The 25,592-nt window shown below is 52.0% G+C and overlaps 1 protein-coding gene across 3 annotated transcripts in view; it reads left to right on the top strand.

Annotated features, from left to right (window-relative positions):
• LOC115500471 (Golgi apparatus membrane protein TVP23 homolog B) overlaps nt 1–14,260 on the top strand; it is a 58,137-nt gene extending 43,877 nt beyond the window's left edge. For 2 of the 3 annotated variants that reach the window (XM_032591232.1, XM_030294901.2), the window contains one exon: nt 11,517–14,260. In XM_032591232.1, coding sequence (XP_032447123.1) covers nt 11,517–11,553 — 37 coding nt within the window. In that variant the 3' untranslated portion in view covers nt 11,554–14,260. Of the gene's footprint in view, nt 1–7,517; nt 8,333–11,516 lie in introns of those variants that run through there. The other variant, XM_030294902.1, reaches the window with a different exon arrangement.
• The last annotated feature ends 11,332 nt before the right edge of the window (nt 14,261–25,592 follow it).

Raw genomic sequence — 25,592 nt, 5'->3', positions numbered from 1 at the left:
TCATGCATCAGGACCCCGGGGGACGGACGGGAGATGCGGATTCCTGGTTCCCAGGGAGACACGTAGAGAAGCAGGTCGGGAGAGGCTAAGCGCTGCGGGAGGGAACTTCAGCCTGATTGATCTGGAGGGTTAAGTCAGGGGTTTGTAAGCTCTGAGGTTGTCTGGGGTGCGAGGCATCGAGGGGACCCGGCTCTTCTCTCCCACCCATCCATCCCTGGCTGGTGGCCACACCCACCGTGGGGGATGCAAGCTCCCCTGCTCCCCGCCACTTCCTGGCTTATGCTGGAAGCAAGAAGCCCAGTGAGGCGGGGGAGGGGAGGCCACAGGAAAGGGGTATCCGCAGGGGATCTGGGTTGGGGGCATGATCTGGGGGTACACACACCTGCCGTTTGGTCCATCCGGGAGCCCAGCTCACCTGTGCTCTTGCGTTTTCCTCTGTGGCTTTTTGGTGCCCGTGTATTTCCAGGAAGCAGCCTCTACAACAGAGACGAGGTCTCACACACACAGAGTGAACCGTTTCCATCCCGACCGGTTTTCATGAGGTGTCTGATATATTTCACCTTTGACCCCCCCCCCCCTTGTTCACACCACAGGCCTCTCCGCTTCACCCTGGATTGCCCGCACTAGCCTCTCCCATACCCATGTCGGCTCATCCTTCTCCCGGCAATCGGAATCTTCTGCTCCTTGAGTCTTTTCCCTCCTTCCTTCATGATTTCTGTCTTCTACACCCTCGGTAGCCTTCCTGTCCTTCTTTCTTTTTTTAATGTTTATTTTAGAGAGAGAGAGAGAGAGAGAGAGAGAGAGAGAGAGAGAACGTGAGCAGGGGAGGGGCAGAGAGAGAGGGAGACACAGAATCCCAAGCAGGCTCCAGGCTCCGAGCTGTCAGCGCAGAGCCTGATGTGGGGCTCGAACCCATGACCTGGGCCGAAGTCGGACGCTTAACCGACTGAGCCACCCAGGTGCGCTCCCCTCCCGCCCCCGGGGAAGAGATTTCTAATTGAAATACAACTGAGTGAAAAATATGAATAAGTAAAGAAAAATGCATTGATGCTTTAACACTAACTACGAAGACTTTGCCGGAAGGTCACACGGCTACCCTGGGTACGGCTGGTTAACGAGAATGAGCTGAGCCTACACGTTCCCTCTGGAGGAGCGGCTGAGACAGAGCTCACTGGGAAAGCCGACATACAGAGTGATGTGCACAGCATAACTGCATTTTTACGAGAGAATTTAAAAAATGCATAAAGCTCTTCCTTATATGTGCATATGTATTTGTAGGAGCACAGTAAAAGGTGAGCAAAGGCCCACACCAGACTGTCACTTTAATTAGATTAGAAGTGGGGGCTGGAGGGGCGCCTGGGTGGCTCAGTCGGTTTTTGTTTTTGTATCCCCCTGGATACAGTCTTCAGACCACATGACCCTTGGGGCCATGATGTTCAATGCCCCATCTGACGCTCGAACCTCCTCTATACTTATTTCCTGTCGTGAAAATCTAAATAAAGAAAATACAGAACCGTTTTAAAGAAGAAATGCCCGATTGTTTCCACACAGAACGTTTTTTAAAGCGTAGTTTAAAATTCAGTCCGCTCTTGGGATATTTATAGTCTCTTGAGAATGTTCCAGATCGCTGACTCAGTAAGCCCAGGCTGTTAAAAATGCGTGTTTTTAAACTCCACAATGTAACATTGTCTGAGCTCCTTGCCATTGGAGGCTGACCCTACAGCCTCAGTCTGCCTTGGTTTTCTAGGGGCTGAGCTCAGCCTCTCTGAGCATCGGACACCCCGCACCCCCAACTCAAATGCGATGATCGGGCAAGTTCCTCGCATAGCATGGAGGAAAGGAGGCCAGGAGCGGCACGTGAAAGAACACAAAGTTACTGTGTTCACGGCAGTGAGAGTGAAACGCTCCTGCACCAAGGGGAGTCAGCATCCTCTCTTTCCAGCAGGAGAAGTGCACCCAGGAGGAGAGGGCACGTGCCCGAAGTCTCTCCACGCCCTCCTTCAGTCCCCCAACCCCGGGGTAGCAGATGGCTCGGCTCTCCTGGGTTCCGAGTAGCTTCTAAACTGGGCACCTTCCTTTGGTCCAGTTCAGTTTGGTCATGGTGGTGGGACTGGTTTGCTCTGGGAGCTGGTAAATGGCAGGGTCAGCCAAGATTTCCAGATCTCAGCTGTGCTACATTAATGAAGATGTCTCAGTGATCTTCTGTGGGCCATTTAGTACACACACACACACACAAATACCTATGTACACACAAATACACACACACGTACACATCTATGCACACACATACACATATACACACATATAATATATATGCACACACAAATACATACATATAAACACATATAGACCTATATATATACACATCTATATACACATACATACACATACACCCATATATTCACACACATAGACACATATATACACGCATGCATACACACACACACACACACAGTTGGCCCTTGAACAACACAGGTTTGAACTGCGTGGGTCCACGTCTAGGCAGATTTTTTTGGGTGAATACAGCACAGTACTATAAGTGTATTTCCCCTTCTTTATGATTTTCTTGTAACATTTGCTTTTCTCAAGCTTCCTAGACTGTGAGAATACAGCCTATAATACATATACTAACTATGTGTTAATCGACTAGGTTACTGGTAAGACTTCTGGTCAGCAGTAGACCATTAGCAGTTAAGTTCTGGGAAGTCAGAAGTTAGATGTGGATTTTTGACTGCATGGGGGTCAGCACCTCTGACCTCTGCATTGTTCAAGGGGTCCACTCACTGTATCTGTATGGGTATCTAATATTTATCCAACAGTCAATATGCATACAGAGGGAATCCTCCCAATAATTCTAGATTATAGCAATGCAGATCACTTCCCACTCAGGCTGGGTACCACCAGCTGGGGCAAAATAATCTCCTTTCTTATGAACCCCTAAGCATTGCAGGGGGTGTGGGTGCAGGTGGGTGCATCTAGTTACTGGTATTGGCATATTCCGCCCAGGGAGGGGGGTCACCGCTTTGAGTCCCGAGAAGGAAAGTCCTTTTGGGATCCCAGGGAGGCAAAGTCTGGTCTCCAAAGAAGAACCTTAGATCTCATGAGTTCTAGCTCATGGAGGGGAGAATGCCAGGGCAAGTAAACAGTCCGACTTAGATGTTGGCAAAGATTTTTACCAACAAGACCCATCCCCTTGCTCAATATGTCTTCCCCAATCTCTCTAACCCCGGCTCCTTCACATCATAATGGTCCCCATCCTAAGAAAAAACAGAAGAGAAGGCTTTAGTAATTGGTTTGTCCTGGCTCTTCCAGGAGCTATTATTTAAGTGACTTGTTCTCAAAGAGGGGTCCCAAGAGCACCAGCATCACTGGGCCATTATCAGAAAGGCAGATGCTGGGTGGTTCAGGCTGTTACACATCTGACTCTTGATTTTGGCTCAGGTCACAATCTCACAGCTCGTGGAATCGAGCCCTTGAGTCTGGCTTTGCACCCACAGCGCGGAGCCTGCTTGGGATTCTCTCTCTCCCTCTCTTTCTGCCCTTCTCCTGCTCTCTCCTCTTTCTTAAAATAAATACACTTAGGGGCGCCTGGGTGGCGCAGTCGGTTAAGCGTCCTACTTCAGCCAGGTCACGATGGCTGTCGTCTCTCTCTGTCCCAAAAATAAATAAAAAACGTTGAAAAAAAATTAAAAAAAAATACACACACAAAAAAGAAAAAGAAATGCAGATTCTAGTGTCCTGCCACAGTCCTAGTGAATCAGCAGCTCTGGGCTGGGGGCCTGGCCGTCTGTTTTATTTATTTATATATGTTTGTATTTATTTTTGAGACAGAGAGACAGAGCATGAGCAGGGGAGGGGCAGAGAGGGGGAAACACAGAATGTGAAGCAGGCTCCAGGCTGTGAGCCGTCAGCACAGAGCCCGACGCGGGGCTCGAACTCACGGACCGTGAGATCATGACCTGAGCCGAAGTCGGACGCTCAACGGACTGAGCCACCCAGGCGCCCCTGGCAGTCTGTGTTTTAACGAGTAGCCCAGTGATCCTGATGTTCGCTGTAATTTGAGACCCGGTGCTCTAAATAACCACAGATGAAGCCATGATCTCCAATTCCTGGAGTCTCCCTCGTGCTTCTGTAATTTAAGTCTGACATTGAGCTTTAAAGATACCAGATTGCTTAGCTTTCACATGCTAGATATTGCAAGTGAGTTACTTTTCCAGAGTCACAAAATACCATTGAAAGGGGAAATGAGCAGGGCGCCTGGGTGGCACAGTCGGTTCGGCATCCGTCTTCGGCTCAGGTCACGATCTCACGGCTTGTGGGTTCGAGCCCCCGCGTCGGGCTCTGTGCTGACGGCTCGGAGCCCGGAGCCTGCTTCGGAGTCTGTGTCTCCCTCTCTCTCTCTGTCCCTCCCCTGCTTGTGTGCTCTCTCTCTCTCTCTCTCAAAAATAAATAAACATTAAAAAAAAATTGCAAGGGGAAAATGGGACCAGTGAAGAAACGCGTCTCCTCCGGTTTATTAACTGCAGAGACCCCAAAATGGTCCCGCCACCAGCGACTCTGATGGGACTTTGTATTTCTTACTAATTCTAGTTCTTCAAGATCTAAAATCACTTCCACCGGGATCCTGGAAACTTTTAAGCTTTGCCATGAGCGAGTTACTGCTCTGACAGTCTCTGAAGGCTTCCCGCGGGACAAATCTATGCCTTGAGAGTAGGGACTCCTTGTCTATTATGATGAGCCACTGGAGTGAAATAGAACCCTTGTTCTCGAGGGCAGCAAACTCTTCCAAGTCTGTGATGTCATTGTTTGCGCGTAACAACCTCTCACATCCGCCTCGCTCTGTGGTTTCCAAAGCTCTTTGACGGTCAACCTTGTGCTCTGTCTTCACAACACCCCTCTCATAGACCCCCGTACCTGCGATGACCTTTTTTGTGAGCCTGTTTCCTTCGCTGTGAAACGCAGGAAGTGGCTTGGCTGAGGTCATGTGACCCCGTGGGTGGCCGCCCCTCTCATTATCCTTCTTAAAATAAAAAGGGCCAGTGACCCTGGTTTCCCACTGAAGGTCGATGTTAATGTTTTTATAACATAGAAAAGCACACAGGGGCGCCTGGGTGGCTCTGTCGGTTAAGCGTCCGACCGGCTCAGGTCATGAGCTCACGGTCTGTGGGTTCAAGCCCCGCGTCGGGCTCTGGGCTGACAGCTCAGAGCCTGGAGCCTGCTTCCGATTCCGTGTCTCCCTCTCTCTCTTTCTGCCCCTCCCCTGCTCATGCTCTCTCTGTCTCTCCAAAATAAATAAACATTAAAAAAATTTTTTAAAGCAAAGCATACAAGTGTTGGCATGTAGTTAGTTAGCACTCTGTGTCAGATGTCACTCACTTGTCATCGTTCAGTACAGGGAATCGCAAAGGGATTATTAAGTGGCTTGCTGGTGACATCCAGGCCATCACAGAGCTGGAACTCTAGAAGGACGGGGCTCCTTTGCCCCGAACTTCGTCCCCAGACCACAGCGGGAGCAGGCAACACGCCCGACCTGACTTTGCTCCCTGCATCCTAGCCTTGGTCCTCCGCTCTCCCCTTCCTCTCTTCACTGCTTCCTCCCCTGGAATCCTGTTCTGGAACCTCCAACACGAAGCTGATATTTCCCCGTCACCTACCACCCGCGAACACCATCCAAGACACGGGACGATGCAGACGCAAATTGGGCACCGCGTGTCGCTAATTCTAAGCAGCACCTGAAAGACAACGTCAGCATCTCTGAAATCAGGGTAGCTGCCCCAAGTCACCAAAGTGCATGCCGGGCATGGGGCTGCCCCTCCTCCCAACCAGGCGCCCAGCTATGGAAGGCTCAGCCAGAACCGGGAGCCGGAGTCCTTTCCTTTCGGATGGCTGGTTGGTGCCAGGCCCTTTCCCCTCGGTGAGCCGCTGCAAATACCACCCAGGGCCCCAAGGAGAACTGCTCTGGGGGCTGCGGAAGTAGGAAAAGCCACCCGAGCCAGATCAGAGAATGACGTGGGACGGGAACTGCGGGCCAGGACGAGAGGTCCCCAAACCTTTGACATGGTGCACCTCCACATCTGAGCATGCGCCCCCAAAGCTGTGCACTCATTTATAAATGTAAACCATTATCGGGGCGCCTGGGTGGCTCAGTCTGTTGATTTCAGCTCAGGTCATGATCTCACGGTTGGTGAGTTTGAGCCCCGTATTGGGCTCCGCGCTGACAGTGTGGAGCCTACTTGGAATTCTCTCTCTCTCTCTCTCTCTCTCTCTCTCTCTCTGCCCCTCTCCACCCCTCTCTCTCAAAATAAAGAAATAAACTTAAAAAAAAAAGTAAAGTTATTACTGTACTCCTATGTAAAATCTAAAACAGTTGCAAAAATAGACGTTAAAACATAAGATGAAAACAATTAGATGCCAAAGAGCATCTTTTTTTTCTTTTAAAGTTCATTTACTTATTTTGAGAGAGAGGGAAAGAGAGTATGAGCAGGGGAGGAGGAGAGAGAATCCCAAGCAGGCTCCACACTGAGCCCGACACAGGGCTCGATCTCACAAACCGGTGAGATCATGACCTGAGCAGAATTCAAGAGTCGGGTGTCTAACCAACTGAGAGCCACCTGGATGCCCCAGAGTTAAGGCATATTCTGACCACACCACAGAGACTCTTCTCGGAACCCCCTCCCGGGTGAGTGCACCCCACTTGCCAGGGCGCTGTCTAGACAGTGGAGAAACTAACTGAGGCTGGACAGTGAATTCACCCTTTCATTATAAAGAGGCAGGAGGAACTCAAGGGAGGGAATGGCCATAAAACATGTGACCGAGAAGTAGGTCCAGAAACACTGAAAGTATTTTGAAATGTTACAACAAGGCCTGTCCCATATCCACTTGTAAGCTGTCATTGGGTCGTTTTCCTGGTCCCGATGTGGGTACTTGACTCACTAAGGTGGTGGACCTTTGGGTGTGGTGAGGGGCAACAGGGAAGCCACAGGGAGGGAGCTGGGACTTGGGGGTCCCGGCGAAGAGCGGACGGAACATGGGAGCCCAGTCTCCTAAGGAATGGTAGGGGACCTTGGCCAGAATCCCAAGCAGGCTCTGCACCATCAGCACGGACCCTGATGTGGGGCTTGAACTCCTGGACCATGAGATCATGACCTGAGCCGAGATCAAGAGTTGGTCCCTTAACTGACTGGCGCCCCTCATTTATTTATTTATTATTTTTTTAATGTTTATTTTGGAGAGAGAGCCAGTGCAAGCGGGGGTGGGGTAGAGGGGGCGGGGTACAGAAGCTCTGATGCAGGCTCTGTGCTAACAGCAGAGAGTCCAATGCGAGGCTCGAACCCACAAACCATGAGATCGTGACTCGAGCCAAAACCAAGAAGGGATGCTTAACCGATTGGGCCACCCAGGTGCCCCATTTACGATATGGTGGTCACTGTGCTAACAAGATACCTATTCGCTCCATGAATCCTGATACTCACTCTCGACTTTAAGGGAGTGTTTCTGCTTTTCCCCCCACCTGACAGATAAACAAGTGGAGGCACAAAAGAGGAGATATGACTAGCTCGGGTCACACAGGGAAGAAGTGGCCGTGCTGGGATTTTTGGACCCAGGGAGGGTTGACGAAAAACCCCACCTAACCACTGCACTCACTGCCCAAGATTGACGGGAGCATCGGCACACATCCCACAGCCTCAAGCCCCGTTAGTAAACTCCACCCCCACCCAGAGCCTCATCAACGGGTCATGCGACTTGGACCAAAGGTCTCCAGGCATCTGGGGAAGAATTCACCATCTTGGAAAAGTCTCCTGCTGAGCTAGCCTTGAAAATCCTCACCATTGCTTTCCTCTAACCATCACGGGAGACCATTTATTTTCCGCTTGCTTCCTTCGCTTTTAAATCTCCCTCCTCCTCTACTTAGTAGATTTCACCAAGCCCCAGGCTTACTAGGTAATTTGCATGGAGTCTCCTCTTGGCTTATTTTGTGTAACACAAGATGGAATACAAAAGCCTCCACCCTTCAAAGGGTTTGAGGTTAGAGGGAACCCAGCTGGGATCCAGACTGGAAAAGGAAAGGAAAGGAAAGGAAGAAGGAAAGGAAAAAGGAAAGGGAACAGGAAAAAAGAAAAGAAAAGAAAAGAAATAGAACCTAACAAAGTAGCAGAATGAAACAAGGGCTGTCCAAAGGCTCCATAAATCTTTAGTTCCCTTCATTGTTTGTTCCTAAGGACAGGAGTGTTCCAATTTATGTAATCTTTTCCCTCAAGGACTTTTCTTTTTCCTTAAGAAAAAAATTTTTTTAATGTTTATTTATTTCTGAGACAGAGACACAGCATGAGTGGGGGAGGGACAGAGAGAGAGAGGGAGATACAGAATCCGAAGCAGGCTCCGGGCTCTGAGCCATCAGCACAGAGCCTGAGGCAGGGCTCGAACTCACAGACTGTGTGAGATCGTGACCCGACCCGAAGTTCGTCGCTCAACCGACTGAGCCACCCGGGGCCCCTTCCCTCAAGGGCTTTTCATCAGATGAAGGGAGTTCTTCCTTCCACCCAAGACTTGTGAATTGCGCTGGTTACCGGAAACCTCCAGCCCCACCCGAAAATCCTCTTCCTCTTGGCCGAGCTTCAGGCTGCTGCCAGCAGGTGGCGCCAGCCTGCCTGTTTTCTCTCCGCGCCCTTTTGGGCGAGGGCGCGGGGTGGGGGTGGGGGTGGGGAGAGGCCCAAGGGCAGAACTGCTGAGCCCGCGCCAAGATTTCTTCTGGCATCTGGAATGCATTAACAACAGCCCACAAATCTGAATCGCATCTCCTTGGAAGAGAGTGAAGGAGAGAGAGAGAGAGAGAGAGCGAGCGAGCCTGAAATACTAAGGAGGGGAAGAGGGCAGAGAAGATAGAGAAGATGCCCCCTGAGCCCCCGGGAGCGTCATTACGGGGAAGGGTGTGCCTCTGCCCCTGGCTCAGCCAGTGCGAGGGGCCCCCGGCGTGCCCCGCTGTGGGTGGACAGGGCCCACGGCCTGGAGGAAGGAAGCGGTGAGCCAGAGGGTTCCAAACAAAGGATCACAAGACAGGATCCCCAGAACTCTTGTTTTACTGGCGTCCCTGTCCCTCCTAGGCGGGGACAGAGAGGGAAGGGGTGGAGGCCTGCCCCTTCCTCCTCTGCACGCGATTTTGTCAATTTATAGAATGACATACCCGTTTGCTTCTGCGGGTGACTAATGGGTAAGGCCAAACGGGGCCGGTGCCAGAAAATATCAGTGCTTTATGATGACTCCCCTCGATTCCGTCTCTTTATTTTCGTTCCCGGGCCTTCGTGAGGACTGATTTGACTGCCCCACTTCTCCGGGTGGGGGTGGGGAAGGAGGTCGGAGGGAGATGGGGGTTGGGGACGCGCCGGCCGGGCACCCTCCCCGGGCTGTGCCTCGGTGGTGAGGGCTCTTGGGTTTGGGGAATGAGGTCTGGTTCTCCTTCCTCCACCCGTGGCCAGAGATGCCTCCGTGGCTAAGGCGGAGAGGGGCCCGCCGGCCGGACAGGTACAGCCCTGCCCCGTGAGGGTTTACACCTGTTCTCGGGTGTTCTCTGATCATTTCACACGCCCGGCTGCCTCCCTGCGGATGACGTCATTTCTTTTACTGCTCCCAAGGCTGCTGCGTGTGGCGGGAGAAAGGCCGAGCCCCCGGGCCAGGCTAAGCTCACTTTTTGTCAGGCCCTCTTTTCTGCCCTACGTTCCCCGGGGGACTCCCTGAGCAGGGGTTATTGGTAGCCGGTCCTGAGGCTTCCAGCTGGAGGCCGCAGCCTTGCAACAGGCCTACGACCTTCCCGAACTCTCTCCGCTGTGACACACTGGATGAAATAGAGACAATTGTCAGTAGGTCTCCAAGTCAGCTCAAGACTGGGGGAGTGGGCATTGTGGGTGTAGCCTTAAATAACCTCCAAGTGGGGGGCTCCTGGGTGGCTCAGTCAGTTGAGCATCCAACGCGTGGTTTCGGCTCAGGTCGTGATCTCACGGTTCCTGATCTCACGGTTCGTGAGTTCGAGCCCCGTTATCAGGCTCTGGGCTGACAGTGCGGAGGCTGCTTGGGATTCTCTCTCTCTCTTTCTCTCTCTCTCTCTCTCTCTCTCTCTGCCCACCCTCCCAAAATAAACAGATAAAGTTAAAAAAAATAAAATCTCCAAGTGGTCAGAATGAACTCCGAGAGGACCAGAGGACAGAAGAAAAGGATACAGTGATCCAAGTGAATCCCAAGTTGAAATGGGTCAATGGGATGATGGGGCAGTGACGAGTAGGGACAGACGCCGGGAAAACAGTGACGGAAAGTCATTAGCTACAGCCCGCAACTTCCCACTGTCCTTAGAGGAAGCTTAAGCCTTAGTCTAGGATATTTAGAGGAAGTACGTATTTAAAAAATGTTTTTTTAACGTTTATTTATTTTTGAGACAGAGAGAGACAGAGCATGAACGGGGGAGGGTCAGAGAGAGAGAGAGAGGGAGACACAGAATCCGAAACAGGCTCCAGGCTCCGAGCTGTCAGCACAGAGCCCGACGCGGGGCTCGAACTCACGGACCGCGAGATCGTGACCTGAGCCGAAGTCGGCCGCTCAACTGACTGAGCCACCCAGGCGCCCCAGGAAGTACGTATTTTAGGCGAAACAGGTTATAAGCTCTAAAAGGGCAGAAATTGTGTCTTCTGCGTCGTTCACATCTCCCACGAGCCTGAACAATGAATAACTGCACTTATCCTTAAGAGTTTACAAGATATTTTCAGGGGCGCCTGGGTGGCCCGGTGGGTGAAGCGTCTGACTCTTGATTTTGGCTCAGGTCATGATCTTATGGTTCGTGGGTTTGAGCCCTGCGTCGGGCTCCGCCCTGCTGTGGATCCTGCTTGAGATTCTTTCTCTCCCTCTCTTCGTCCCTCCCCTGCTTGTGCTCTCTCTCTCTCTCTCTCTCCTTCTCTCTCTCAAAATAAATAAATAAGCATTAAAGATTTTTTTAAAAAGAGTCTACAAGATATTTCCACACATAGTAGTTTTCCACAAATTCTCATTGGCGCAATGAATGAAATATAGAACGAAGAACAACTTTGCAAATGCAAAGAGGTCAAATAATTAAGAGTCTGCCGTAAGAACAGTCAGACATCATGGGGCCTGGACTGTCAGAACTTGAACGACCGTGTCGTGTCACATCCCCTCTTCCTTTTCTTTCCCCTTAGCACACCTCTCCTTCGCTTGTGTAACCTTTCTTTCTACCCGGTGAGGCCGAGCGAGATGTAAGGAGCTGAAGGCTGGAGTCCGGCGATTCCAAGGTTCGAACCCCGGCCCAGCCAGATACTGGCTCTGTGATCTTGGCCAAGTCACTTAGTTCTTTGTGCTGTGGTTCTGTTATCCACGCAGTGGGGGTGGGGAGAGGGCTCCCTCAGGACGGCTAGAGGGTTAAAAGGGATTCTGTGCGTGAGAGAGCCTTTCAAAGTGCCATAGGGTGGGCCGATGGTATTCCAACGTACTGTAGGACTTAACACTTTGTACCCATTCAGATCGTGCCCGATACCAATTGGCCAAAACGGATGGTAACCTGCTGGGTTGATACGTGGGACGATTACAAAAAATCAAAACAGAGGCCCACACGTCTCCTTTCCTGAAGCTGGCGCCATGGCCCAGGTTGGAGCCCTGGACAAGATGACAGCCTCAACCAGCAGAGGTTTTCCTCAGGAGGAGAGTTAACGGCATGAGAGCAACGATCCTCTGTGACGTTCTCAGGCCCCGCGGCCATCGGTAGAGATCGGCCTCCCCTCTGTGGAGGCAGACCCTGGGCATGCCTGTCTCTCAGTGTACATCATGAGCCGACGTACCGTCCGCGGAACGTCCGTCTGTCTGTCCGCTTCGAAAGGACTCACCGGTCTTGAGGTGAAGATACCCACACAGAGCAACTCAGGAATCTTCTTGGGGGTTTGAAACGGCACGTTTCCCGGCTCATCTGACCACCGGGAAACGGAGGCACAGAGCCTCAAAGTGATTTGTCAGAAATCGGACAGCCAGTTATGGCCGAAGCAACGTTCAAAGGCTCCCTGGCTTGGACTCCCAAGCAAGGACGGCGGTGACAAGGCCCTGGGGCCACCAACCCAGGGCTTCCCTACCTGGGAAATGCAGGTCCCTTCCAGGCGGCAGCCAGGGCAGGGTGGAGTCTTTAGAAGGCAGCTGAAGGGCCAGACCATTGGAGGAGCCAGAGGTCCCCTCCTGTTGGTTGAGTGTGAAGGATCCTACCCACACGGCAGGAACTACCACCCCACACCCCACACCCCACACCCCACACCCCGGGGGACAAGACAGAGGAAAGGCTGAGTTTGCCCTGGGGAGGCAGTGAGCGTGAACTCTGGGAGCAGCTGGGGTTTGGGCAGCCCATGACCCTCCCTGTGGGGCCATCTTCTTCCCAGTGGTCCTCCCAAGCTTCATCAAGGAGAGGCGCCAGAATGAAAGGGGCTCCTGCAGGTAATGGACAGTACCTGCCTGGGCGCTCTGAATCCTCGACTCAGTGCTTGCTTCCTCAGTGAGCCCCAACAGCCCGACTTTGCAGGCCCGCGCCCCCACGTTCTTCATTCTCTATCCCCCTGGTGCCCACCCTCTGGCTGCGGTCCCGCCCCGGGCTGCCTCCTGTCACTGCACCGCCCGCCCCCTGCCAACCCCAGCCTGCCCTCCCCTGCCCTCCCCTGCCCGCTCTTCACCTGCGGGGCTCGCAGAGAGCTGGGACTTAATCTCCCTCCCGTTCTCCCCCAACTGGCCGACAGCACGGGCTCTGGAGCCAGCGTCTGAGGTCAAGTCCCAGCCCTGCCGCTGCGTGATCTGGGGCAGGCTGCGGAACCTCTCTGAGCCGTGGTTTTCTCCTCGGAAAAAACGGAGACAATCATAGCATCGAGCTCTCTGAGCCGTGGGTTGGATTCAATGAGCTAATACGTGCAGATTGCTCGGTGAGTGCTGGGCACAGGGTTCAGCGGTCAGTCTGTTAGCTATACCCCCACCTGGCTCTCCCCACAGGGTCCATCTTCACCTAGACCTCTAGACCAACGGCTTCCAAAGTGGGGAAGCATGGACCTCCCCCCCCCCCCCAGTCACTCCTTGGGGACAAGGAGGGAGTGGGGAGACTTGAGCTTCTGTTGTCAGACTTTGCTGTGTGTTCCCCCACCCCCACTGCCTCTTCCTCCCGGGCACGAGCTAGACTACATTTCCCAGCGCCCCTTGCAGTTAGCGGGGACCACGTGACTGCTTCAGGAGCCCCAGAATCAGGACAGCCCTGCCGCCATGATGCTGCCCCTCCCAGGTTCTTACCCCCAGCCTCCACCCCGCTGTGCCATCTTCAAGGCTCCTCCTCTCTCCCCATCTGCTGGCGGAGTCAAGAGGACCCCAAGGCCCCCCCCCCCCCGGGGGGGGGAATGTCACAGCACTCCAGGCTCAGCCTGCTTCAAGTTAACACATTCCTCACTTGCTGACTTAAGGCCCTTGATCTGTAACAGAACTAATTTATTTTCCTTGAGGTTTGCAGACCACCGGCCTTGGGGAATAAAGGACCAGGATGTTCCCAGGCCTCAGAGGCCAGCAAATCTGTTTGAAGCCCCTCCCTTAGCTTTCGGATGAACCCCGCAATCTTCTAGCAAAATATTTTTTTCTTTTTTAAGGTTACACAAGGGACTACTGACGTCCCTTTGCGTATCTATAGACCTTGCCCTCCTTTGCAGAAAGAACAGGGTATTCTCGCACAACGCCTGGGTACCAAGGAACTAGAGACCTTCTTGCACAACCTACGGTCACCCTGTAGCTGGCATCATCGAGCCTGCACGTAATCAAGAAATGTCACGCTGCACTCCCTTAGCTGAATAAACCCCTTAAAAAAAAAATCTCGGGTCCAGGCAGAAACCTCAGAGTCGGCCTTTGGACAAGGGTCCACCTTTTCCCCGGGCGGCCGGCCTCGTGAATAAAGCTCATACTGCTTTCCGGTCAAAACTCGGCTCTCGAGTATTGGCCCCTTGAACCACGGCAGCCGAACTTGGGTTTCGGTGACAGGAAGAGCCACGCGATGGAAGGACCCCGAATCCTCGAATGAATGCCAGGAGTAGAGCCCCCTTGGCCAACCAACACTGGACTCTGACCTGAGCATGAAGTAGACTTACTGTGCCAAGCCGGTGAAATTTGGGGGGATATTGGTTACACAGTTATACTAAGCCAACTTCTGTTAAAATTTATTGTTTAAAATTATCAACTTAATGGGGCGCCTGGGTGGCTCAGTCGGTTGGGCGTCCGACTTCGGCTCAGGTCACGATCTCACGGTCCGTGAGTTCGAGCCCCGCGTCGGGCTCTGGGCTGATGGCTCAGAGCCTGGAGCCTGCTTCAGATTCTGTGTCTCCCTCTCTCTCTCTGCCCCTCCCCCGTTCATGCTCTGTCTCTCTCTGTCCCAAAAATAAATAAACGTTAAAGAAAATAAATAAATAAAATTATCAACTTAAAACAATCTCTTTGTAAAAAATTTTTTTAAATGTGTATTTATTTTTGAGAGAGAGAGAGATAGAGTGTGAGCAGGAAAGGGGCAGAGAGAGAGAGAGAGAGAGAGAGGGAGACACAGAATCCGAAGCAGGCTCCAGGCTCCGAGCCGTCAGCACAGAGCCCGACGCGGGGCTTGAACTCACAAACTGTGAGATCATGACCTGAGCCGAAGTCAGACGTGTAACCGACTGGAGCTACCCAGGCACCCAACTAAAAAAAATTAAAACAAAACAAAAAAAAAGCAACCAAACTCAACAATTGTTCTGTTTTTAAAAAGTGTCAGCCAAGAATGAAAGTGGCCTGCGCTGGGAATTACAAGGGCAGTTTTATTCCCAGTATCATTCCCAGTACCTAACGTGGTAACAGAGATTAGGGCATGTCGTCTCTGGGTCTCTGAGCTCTTATTTGCAGAATGAGGTCGCCAGACTGGATAATTTTGGAAGCACTTCTCAGCTCTCAGATTCGACGAGCACTGTGGTCGGCTGTTGTCTGTGGGTGTGTGCTTAACTTTGGAGGAAGCTTTAGAGGATGGCTTTGCAAATACCGTGATCTCCTCCTTTCGCCCCTTCCCCCTCGCCAAGAGAGAAGGAATTATTTCGGTGGCGGCCCCGTGGGGGCCCTGCGAACCGGCTGCTTCCTGGGGATTTCCAGGATCAGACTTTGCAACTTCTGGTTTTTTTCTACCTTGGACCCATGACTCTTTCCCAGCTCCCGGTTTCTGGAAAGGAAGTCCCAGCGTTTCTGAAGGCCCCGACGCCCCGAGAATTCGTTCCAAGAGAATGTTGTGAATTACAGATGTTTTTGCTCAGTGCTTTCCAGTCTTTCTGGGGCCAGAGTTTCCCTAGCACAGGCGTGGAGCATGTGATTGTGGTCCTTAAGAGGAGAGCCAAAGGGCGCCTGGGTGGCGCAGTCGGTTTAAGCGTCCGACTTCAGCCAGGTCGCGATCTCGCGGTCCGTGAGTTTGAGCCCCGCGTCGGGCTCTGGGCTGATGGCTCAGAGCCTGGAGCCTGTTTCCGATTCTGTGTCTCCCTCTCTCTCTGCCCCTCCCCCGTTCATGCTCTGTCTCCGTCTGTCCCAAAAATAAATAAAAAACGTTGAAAAAAAAATTAAAAAAAAAAAAAAAAAAAGAGGAGAGCCAAGGCGAGAACAGCTGTCCCCAGGTTTCAGTTGTTAATGGTCCCGCATCAGTGCCTCAAGGGCAAGTATTCCCTCTCTTGAACCTTGCCCGCCCCCCCCCCCCCCCCCCCCCCCCCCCCCCGGCTATAGGAGAGAAATCCACACCTTGCTTTAAGTCTCTACATTTCCGCGGAGCTCGGGAGCGCAGGGCAACGGACATTTTCAATCTTTGCACTTGGCTTTGCAAGAAAAGGAGCTCTGTTTATCATAATCATTATATTAGTATTAGCGTCATTAGATTCTGGAATCCAAGGTTCAATTCCACCTGAGAGTAGAAAACACAACTTTGCTGATTCAGAGTATACTCAGTCCCATCAGGAATTTTCTGGTTGTTGGGTTTTTTATTTTTGTTTTTTATTTTCTTTGCTTAAATCCAAATCTAAGGTGTTCCCCCTTCCTTGGTCTTTCCAGAAGGGTATGTGAGTTCAGTCACCCAGTCTCTACCATGGGAAGGGGGGCGGCGGGGGGAGAGGCATCGGTCCTGGGGATGTCCCAATCTGCACCTGTACCCACTGATGTACCGTCTTTCCCCCTATCTGGTTCCAAATCACACAGTCCCTTGACTTGTGCCCTGGTGTCCCGGCCCTGGGACCTCAGGTCTGCTGGTCCTCAGTCCCCTGCCTGTTCCTTTGGAGACAGGTGGCTGCTTGCCTGACCTTGGGTGGGGGGGGGGATGTGCAGGACTCGATGAGGAGCTCAGCTGCCACACACCCCTCCCTCCAGTGCAGGAGTGACTGACTACTCTCTCCTGATGGCCACCTCCCCGCCGGAATGGATACACTCTCACTGAAGGGGAGACTAGAAACTCTCTTTGGTAGGGAGGAGAGAGATGAGGGAGAAGGGAAGGGTTAGGTTTCTTTAGAAGGCAGCTCTCTGCCCTCTTCCACAAGGTTGACAAAGCAGGTGGGGGGTGGGGGTGGGTAAGAGAGCCCCAGAGGGGTTTGGAAATCCAGCAGGAGAGAGAATGCCACCTGGGATCCTGGCAGGTAGCAGACCCCCTCTGAACCGCGTTCGCTCCGAGTGGGGATTTGCTTCCGCCTGGAAAATTCATTCTCAGCCAATCGGTGAGCCGACCACCCTCGTGAGCTCTTTGACATCCCGGCAATGGCCTTTCCCGACATGATTTTCATCAAGACGACAGGTTTTGAGCTCAAGCACGCCTTTCAAAAACCTCAAGAGACAACTTGCCTCACGGAGTCCCTGCCACGTGCAGGGTGGCAAAGGAGAATCTCGACCTTGGGCTCATTGCGTCAGGAGACAGGCTTAAAAGATGAACTTTCAGGGGCCACAAGTTGACCATATTCACGGTTTTCGTGATTTATTTCAACACTGAGTCACGCCGGGAGGAGATCTGTTGGCCAAGCCTGCGCTCATCAAGCAGGGTGTAGGAAGGACGGCGGCACAAATATCTGATTCTCCATCAGACGGGCGCCAAGGTGCTTTGTGAACACGATGAATCAGAAAATTATCGTTCGCAACAGATCTCCTTCCAAATCGCGCATTTTCAAGAGAAGACAGAGCAAAAAAGTCTTTAAGCTTTTTATTTTCCTCCTTTTCCTTCCCCTCCCGTCTCCATCCCTTCTCCCCACCCCTCCCCTCCCCTCCCTTCCCTTTCCCTCCTCTCCCTTCCCCTCCCTCCCCTCCCTCTCCTTCACCTCCCCTCCTCTCTCCTTGCCTCACTTCACCTCTCCTCTCTTTCTCTCTTCCTACCCGTATAGCTCATTCATATTCTGCACCTTAGTGGTTTAGAGCAGAGCTTCTCAACTTCAGCCCTACTGACATTCCGGGCCAGATAATTCTTTGCTGTGGGGGACAGTCTTTGCTCTGTAAGGTCCCAACGGCATCCCTGCTATTCTACACACGGTTGCCAGTCACACTCCCGCTCCGGCTCCCTTTCCAGCTATAACAACCCAAAATGCTCACAGATCTTCCCAAGTGTCCCCTTTCAGGGGGGAGGGGGGCTGGGGGAGGGAACAAAATTGACCTCAGTTGAGAACCACTGTAGCAATTGCTCCTACGCATGGATATTATGGTGTCTATAATAATTAAAAGAAAAGCACGCAATTTTATGCTAAGCCCAACATTGGTCATTATCTATAAAGTGTTTTATTTTCTCTTTCCCCCCCCAGGATCTTAGAAATAGTGTGAAATGTTTTTGCTGCTCAGATATCACTTAGAATGATGCCTGTATGTCCTGGCTTCTTCTTCACCTTTAGGGACAAAATCGGGTTTTTTTTGTTTTTTTTTTTTTTCTCGGAAAACGTGATTTTGCACTCGCCCTCCAAATTCGATTGATTTATCTGCGAGTGAGGTAATAGTTTCTTAACTGACAATCCACTAGAGACTGGGGTGGATCATTCATTGTTCCAGTGAAATTCAGTCTTAAGACACGAAGTGCCATAATTTCCGTTCATGTGTTTTCTATTTTCTGGCATTGTGTAGAAGATTAGTGAGTTTGCAGATTTCCTAGTCACAGTGCTCGTAAATTCTCGGTCCGTATTCCCGCGGAGGCCATGCTTATGGGTAGTGATTGTTATGTTATTCTACAAGGTGGTCTGTGTTTGTATCATGTTATACTAAGTATACTCTATGTCACTGCTAACATCACTACCTGTTTTTGAATGTTTTATTTATGTTTGAGAGAGAGAGAGACAGAGTGTGAATGGGGGAGGGGCAGAGAGAGAGGGAGACACAGAATCTGAAGCAGGCTCCGGGCTCCGAGCTGTCAGCACGGAGGAGCCTGACGCGGGGCTCGAACTCACGAGCTGCCACATCACGACCCGAGCCGAAGTCGGACGCTTAACAGATGGAGCCACCCAGGCGCCCCCAGGGGCTGGTCTTCGGATTCCTATGGATCTCTCCACTGCCCCCCCCTCCCCCCCCCCCCCCCCCAGCACAGGGCTCTGGTCTGAGCCGCACAAAGCTCTCGGCATAAAAGGGTGAGGTTGCACCTTGCTGCTGCTTCCGCTCTGGACGCCCGTGTGACCGGAGAATCACTTTCAGCAGAGGGTGAAGCCCGGAGTCAAAATGCAGACAGACAGGTCCACAATGCCCAAGCCCGGTGGGGTCTGAGCTGCACAAATCCTTCTTTTGACAAAGGCTAGTGCTCTCGGGGACAGGACAGCTCAGCAGTGGAAGCTGGCCCCCAGCATTGTCTCTGGCAGCCACCCAGGGGCGGGCTCTGGGCCCCGTGTCCTGCTCTCCGGTGCCTGGGAGGACGCGGGCTGTCCGCCCCAGTCAGCTGCTGTCTCTCTTCCAGCTGATTAACTTCTAAGCCAGGACCGGACTTGGCTTGGGTGGCGGGGGGTGGGGGGGGGGTGGTCTGCTCCCTTCTGGAAAGGTCTCCAAGAACATTTGTCTCCACTCCCCTCTGCTGTCTGAACACACTTCCATGCCCAATTCTCTTGGGGGGGGGGATTTAGGGGTCCATTTGTGGGGCGTTCCGACATTGCTGTTCCTTGGAATGACCCCCCACGGGTGACGTGACCCCCACAGAGGGGACAGGGTCGCGACTGATGGTTTTCTGTCTTTACCACAGGTGGGTCTGAGGAACGGGCCTGTGAAAAATCGAGGTTAGGTTCATTCAAGAATGATTTTATGGGGCGCCTGGATGGCTCGGTCGGTGTCTGACCGGCTCAGGTCACGACCTCACGGTCGGTGGGTTTGAGCCCCGCGTCGGGCTCTGTGCTGACAGCTCAGAGCCCGGAGCCTGCTTCGGATTCTGTGTCTCCCCTCTCTCTCTGCCCCTCCCCTGCTCATGCTCTCTCTCTGTCTCTCAGTAATAAATAAACGTAAATAAATAAATAAATTGCTTTAAACAAAAAAAAAAGAATGATTTTACACTGGGGCGCCTGGGTGGCTCAGTCGGCTAATCATCTGACTTTGGCTCGGGTCACGATCTCGTGGTTCTTGAGTTCAAGACCTGGGTCGGGCTCGCTGCGGTCAGCGCAGAGCCCGCTTTGGATCCGCCGTTCCCCTCCCTCTGTCCCTCCCGCTGGTTGTCTCAAAAAAAAAAAAAAAAAGATTTTATATTGCCTCCAGTTTTGAAACATCTCACAGAAGAAGGGTATAGAGTGTCAGTTAGGAGGATGGCTCAACTGTGGTTCTGGGAGAAGACGTCACTGGGACGTCTGGGTGGCCTTATTATGACTATTACTGTTTTGCACGCTTACGTGGCCAGGCGCTGTATATATAGTCTCCTTTATTCCTCATCGTCCTTTTCTCATTCCCATTTGGCAGCCGAGGAGACTGAGACCCGAGGGGTTGAGTGGCTCGCCCATCAACGTGAGCTATCGGGTTAAGATACCAGGCACGACTCCTGGCTTTAGAAACTTCAGTTGAGACCCTGAAGTCATGGTGTTGCACGATCAAGGGTGGAAGGTCAAGGGTGGGATTGGTTGACTTCCGATGACTGAGTTGCTCGAACACATATTCCTTTGGGCCACAATCTCTGCCGTGGGGGCCACGTCCTAAGAAATGTGTGGAACGGAATCTTCTTCCCCAGGCTCACTCCGTCCCCCAGAAGGAACCAGCGGCTTTGTGTAATGAACCGTTGGGTGTGTTTCCCTCAGAAATCTCCTCGGATCCTTCACTTACACGAAGGAATACCTGAACGATAACAGCTTAAACTTCTTCCAGCTAATGATGGAATGGCAGAGATCAGCCAGAAATCCTTTGCAGGAAGCATGAAGGTCCTCACGTGATCCCAGTTCCAAAAAGCCTGCTTTCCCCCAATCGTTCCGACGAAGTCCTCGCTTCCCATTAGGTATATGAGGACACTGAGGTTTCGGGAGAGGCCTTGACCGTGACTGTTAGTAGTTTGTAGGCCCGGGCCAGAATTCAGGTCTCTGGATCCTCCGTTGGGAAATCACATGGAGGAGTGAGTAACTTGAAGCCTCTCCCACCCTGGAATGTTCAGATTCCTGGCACAGGGCGATACTAGGGGCTTGGAACATTCCAGAGGAAACAAACGCAAGATGAGCAGAGGGACAAAGACCCGTTAACGGTAGGCTCACAGTGCACGGGAGAGGGTGGCCGGAAAATTCCCAGGGGTGGTAGCCGCCCAGGTCAAAGGACGCCAACAGGAAATGCTGACTCCCAGGGCCCCCAGGCTGGGAGGAGGCCTTGGCCTTGTCTCCAGGCTGAGCTGCTGTGAGGTCTTCAAGCTTTGAGAGTCAGCCCAAGGTGACTCAGACTTCCTGAGAAGCCTCTTATCTCAGCCGGCACAGACCTCTGTGCCTTCCCTTGCTGGAGATGACACCCATTCGGGGCCATTCCCTCCCCCAGCCAGATCAATGGCCCTTCACCACTCTAGGGAGGGTCCTGCGAATGGCCCCATGACAAATGCTCGGGAATTGTCTCTCTAGGATTTCTGTTTGTTTCCACTTCCCTGTCCTCCTCCCTCTGCTCAGAGGCTCCCGAAAGTCCCGGAGGAATTGACTCATTCTCCCCATGAACGTTTTGCCTGCAGGAGAAACACAGCCATCGTTCTGGTGACCATTTTTTCCAAACTAAATCAGGACAAGATGCCGGGATGGAGAGAGGGTCCTGGTGGGATGTGAAGGCCCCATGTTTTAAGTTGGCCTTATGAACGGGTTCTCTGGGTAGGGTCTAATCACAGGGAGGCCATGTGGGGGGGGGGGCGTGCATGAGGCACACTCAAGCTCTCTCCAACCTGATCGCCAATGTCCTGCCCAGCTAGATTACTGCACGTGTCCTCAAAGACCATCGAGGAAGGGCCACGGTTGAAAATCCTGTCTGCCTTTTCTTGTTGATGGCGGTGGAGACCATGGGGCTTTACCACAGGAGACACCGCTATACGGTCACTAGACTGTTTCTAAAATTTTTTTTTTTCAACATTTATTTATTTTTGGGACAGAGAGAGACAGAGCATGAACGGGGGAGGGGCAGAGAGAGAGGGAGACACAGAATCGGAAACAGGCTCCAGGCTCTGAGCCATCAGCCCAGAGCCCGACGCGGGGCTCGAACTCCCGGACCGCGAGATCATGACCTGGCTGAAGTCGGACGCTTAACCGACTGCGCCACCCAGGCGCCCCTCACTAGACTGTTTCAAAAGAAAGTTCTTGGGGCGCCTGGGTGGCTCCGTCGGTTAAGCGCCCGACCTCGGCTCAGGTCACGATCTCGCGGTTCGTGAGTTCGAGCCCCGCGTTGGGCTCTGTGCTGACAACTCAGAGCCTGGAGCCTGCTTGGGATTCTGTGTCTCCTTCTCTCTCCGCCCCTCCCCCACTTGTGCTCTCTCTCTCTCTCTCTCTCTCTCTCTCTCTCAAAAATAAATACATGTGAAAAAAAAAAAAAAGAAAGTTCTCAACAAATTTATACCCCGAGGGCTATTCCTTTTAAGTTGATCTTTAGTTTTAGAGCTGTTAAGGATCTCCGAGACCCTTCCATTTTGGTGTTGAGGAGATAGAGTCTCAGAAGAGTTAAGTGATTGACCCAAACCCTTACAATATTAGAGACGTTCAGACGCAAATGGAAGATTCCTGGCTCCCGGCCCAGCGTTCTCCCCGGCAGATCAATCCTCCCCCGGCCGAGCAGGTAGTGTTTAATGTTCTAAGCAGCTCCTTTGCTCGCTAATACTTTGGTAGAAGATGTCAAGGCTCAGTAGGACACCATTCTAGCCCGACCAGGTTGATTCCAGAACCCAGATCCTCCGACTGAAAAACAGCCCTTTTATTTATTATTATTTTTTAAAATTTTGACGTTTATTCAATTTTGAGGAAGAGAGACAGAGCATGAGTAGGGGAGGGACAGAGAGAGAGGGAGACACAGAATCCAAAGAAGGCTGCAGACTCTATCAGCACAGAGCCTGATGTGGGGCTCAAACTCATGAACCGTGAGATCATGGCCTGACCTGAAGTCAGCCGCTTAACCAACTGAGCCACCCAGGTGCCCCCAAAACAGCCCTTTTAATATGAATGGACAAAAGGTACACGAAAAAGTGCATCACTTGTCCTCAGGGAGATGCGAAGCAAAACCACAACGAGAGATCTCGCCTCCCACGGGTAAGAGTGGCCAATATCAGGAAGAACAAAAGGCAAGTGTTGGCCAGGGTGTGGAGAAAGGGGAACCCTTGCGCACCATACGTGGAAATGTAAACTGGTGCAGCCACTACGGGAAAGAGTGTGGAGAGGGTCCTCAAAAAGTTAAAAATGGAACCCCCGGGGGGCACCTGGGTGGCTCAGTCGGTCAAGCATCCGACTCTCGGTTTTGGTTCAACTCATGATCTCACCGGCGAGTTCGAGCCCCGCCTCAGGCTCCGAGGTTAACAGTGTGGAACCTGCTTGGGATGCTTTCTCTCTCCCTCCCTCTCTCCCGCTCATGCTCTCTCTCTCTCTCTCTCAAAATAAATAAATAAACTTAAAAAAAAATTGAACTACCGCACGATGCAGCAATTCCACTGCTGGGCATTTATCCGAAGGAAATGAAAACACTGACTCGAAAAGATTTCTGCACGTCTGAGTTCACTGAAGCATTATTACAATGGCCAAGATATGGAAACAACTTAAGTGTCCATCGGTGGATGAATGGATAAAGTTGTGGAGTATTATTCAGTCAGAAAAAAGGTAATCCTACCATCTGGGACAGATGAATGGACCTTGAGGGCATTATGCTAAATGAAATAAGTCAGAGAAAGGCAAAAACTGCATGATTTCACATGTGGAATCTAAGAAAAATGAACTCAGTGGGGACCTGGGTGGCTTAGTCGGTTACGTGTCCGACTTTGGCTCAGGTCATGATCTCGTGGTTCATGAGTTCAAGCCCTGCGTTGGGCTCTGTGCTGATGTCTCAGAGCCTGGAGCCTGCTTCAGTTTCTGTCTTCCTCTCTCTCTGCCCCTCCTCCCCTCAAGTTTTGTCTCCTCCCCCTCCCTCTCTCCTTCCCTTCCTCCGTCCCCCCCACCCCTCAAAAATAAACATTATGGGGCACTTGGGTGGCTCAGTCGGTTAAGCATCAGACTTCGGCTCAGGTCATGATCTCCTGGTCCATGAGTTTGAGCCCTGTGTCGGGCTCTGTGCTGACAACTCAGAGCCTGGAGCCTGCTTCAGATTCCGTGTCTCCCTCTCTCTCTGCCCCTCCCCCATTCATGCTCTGTCTCTGTCTCCCAAAAAATGAATAAACGTTAAAAAAAAATGAATTCATAAATACAGAGAACAGATTGGCAGTTATCAGAGGTTGGGGGTAGGGATTGGGAGAAACAGATGAAGGGGATTAAGAAGTACAAAGTTCCAGTTATAAGATAATAAGTCCCGGGATGTCACCTACAGCATGGTGACCATAACGAACCATAGCGTCATGTACGTTTGCAAGTTGCCAAGAGAGTAGATCTTAAAAATTCTCAGCAGAAGAAAAAAAAACATCGTGACGTTACCTGGGCTTATTGTGACCATTTCACAACATATGCAAATATCGAATCATTGTGTTTTACACCTGAAACGAATACAACATTATACGTCAATTGTGTCTCGGTAAAACTGGGCTGACTCCCCTCCCCTGGCCTTTTTAAGCAATTCCAAAGACAAGGAAAGAGAGATGAGCTAAGAAAACCATTTCTGGGACACTCACCCCTGGGGTGCTGGAGGCACCCAGAAGGGAGGGTGGAAAAGGTCGACATGCGGTGGTCCCCTCCAACCTGCTTCCCACTGATCCGCTCGCCATCTGGGAGGCCCAGCTGCCTCCAGAGACTCAGTTCCCGGAGCACAAACACTCCCAGAGCCTGGAGCCGTGCTGGGCCCTTGGAAAATCCAGGTGGGGGGCGGCGTGGGGGCGTGGGCATCGCCGCTGCCTTTCCAGGGGCTCACGGTCTGGTGCTGGAGACAGACGCTGAAACAGTTGCTTAGAGCTCAAGCGATGACTATAACACGAGTTTTCATCACATAAATAAAGGACTGTAGAAACACAGGGGCGTGAGATGTTAATCCAGAGCAGGCGATGGGGGAAAACTTGATAGGTAGCTACGTTGTTGGACTGGGTTCTGAAGCAACAGTGGCGTCCCGGCAGCCAGGGAAGGGTTGAGGATTCCGTCAGCATCACCCGGGGAGAGCATGAGATGCTTCTGGATCGCCACGAGTCCTGTTTGACTAGGGTGGTGTTCCTTAGACTTGTTCCAGGGAACTCTAATCCTTGCAGACGAGCCACCAGAAAAGGGCTCGTAGCTCATGTGCATCAGGGAGCGTTGCTGGCTCTATGGGCTTGTTAGATTTCCTCCAGGTCAGAAGGATATTGAAGGCTCTTCGCAAAACAAACAAGACACAACCTGTGTAACCATTTGCCTCTCCCCGCCTCCCCCTCCCGAAAACATTTACTCTCATCCTGGGGATCCAGAGCCCACACAGGACTCCTTCTGGCTCACAGGACGAAAGGAAGGGCGGGGAGCTTGGCTTTTAGAAAAGCCAGGATCTGCTGAGGACTTGAGGATTTCATCCCCGGGGCAGTGAGAGCAGTGGCAAGATTTTTTTTTTTTTCCTTATTAACTTTCTTTTATTCCTTTGTAAGTAATGCTTATCCATCGCAGAAAGCTTGCAGGGGGGAAGACACCCCAGGAAAGAAATCTGAAGGCACACATAAGGCGACACACTGAGACAATCATTTCTTGACCGCAGATAGATATATTTATTGACTACCTTCAGGAGGCCAAGCTGCGTGCTAAGTCCCGTGCGTTCAGCAGCGAAGAAAACCAACGCTAATCCCCACCGTCGTGGGAGCTCCCCTTCCAGCTGGGACACAATGGGGTAAGGATGTAGCGGGCTAGGTGGTCAGAAGGAAAATGAGGAACAAGGAAGCAAGACCATCGGTAAAGGGAGTGGAGAGTCCTGCCACCATAGGCAGGTGTGGGGTCCAAGGAAAGCCTCGCTGGCAAGCTGACGAGGTGACGTCCGACGAGGTCCTG

Source organism: Lynx canadensis, chromosome E1 (genome assembly GCF_007474595.2).
Source record: "Lynx canadensis isolate LIC74 chromosome E1, mLynCan4.pri.v2, whole genome shotgun sequence".
Classification (NCBI taxonomy): Eukaryota; Metazoa; Chordata; class Mammalia; order Carnivora; family Felidae; genus Lynx; species Lynx canadensis.
The sequence above is the reverse complement of the archived record's forward strand: the minus strand, read 5'-3'. Positions and strand labels throughout refer to the sequence as shown.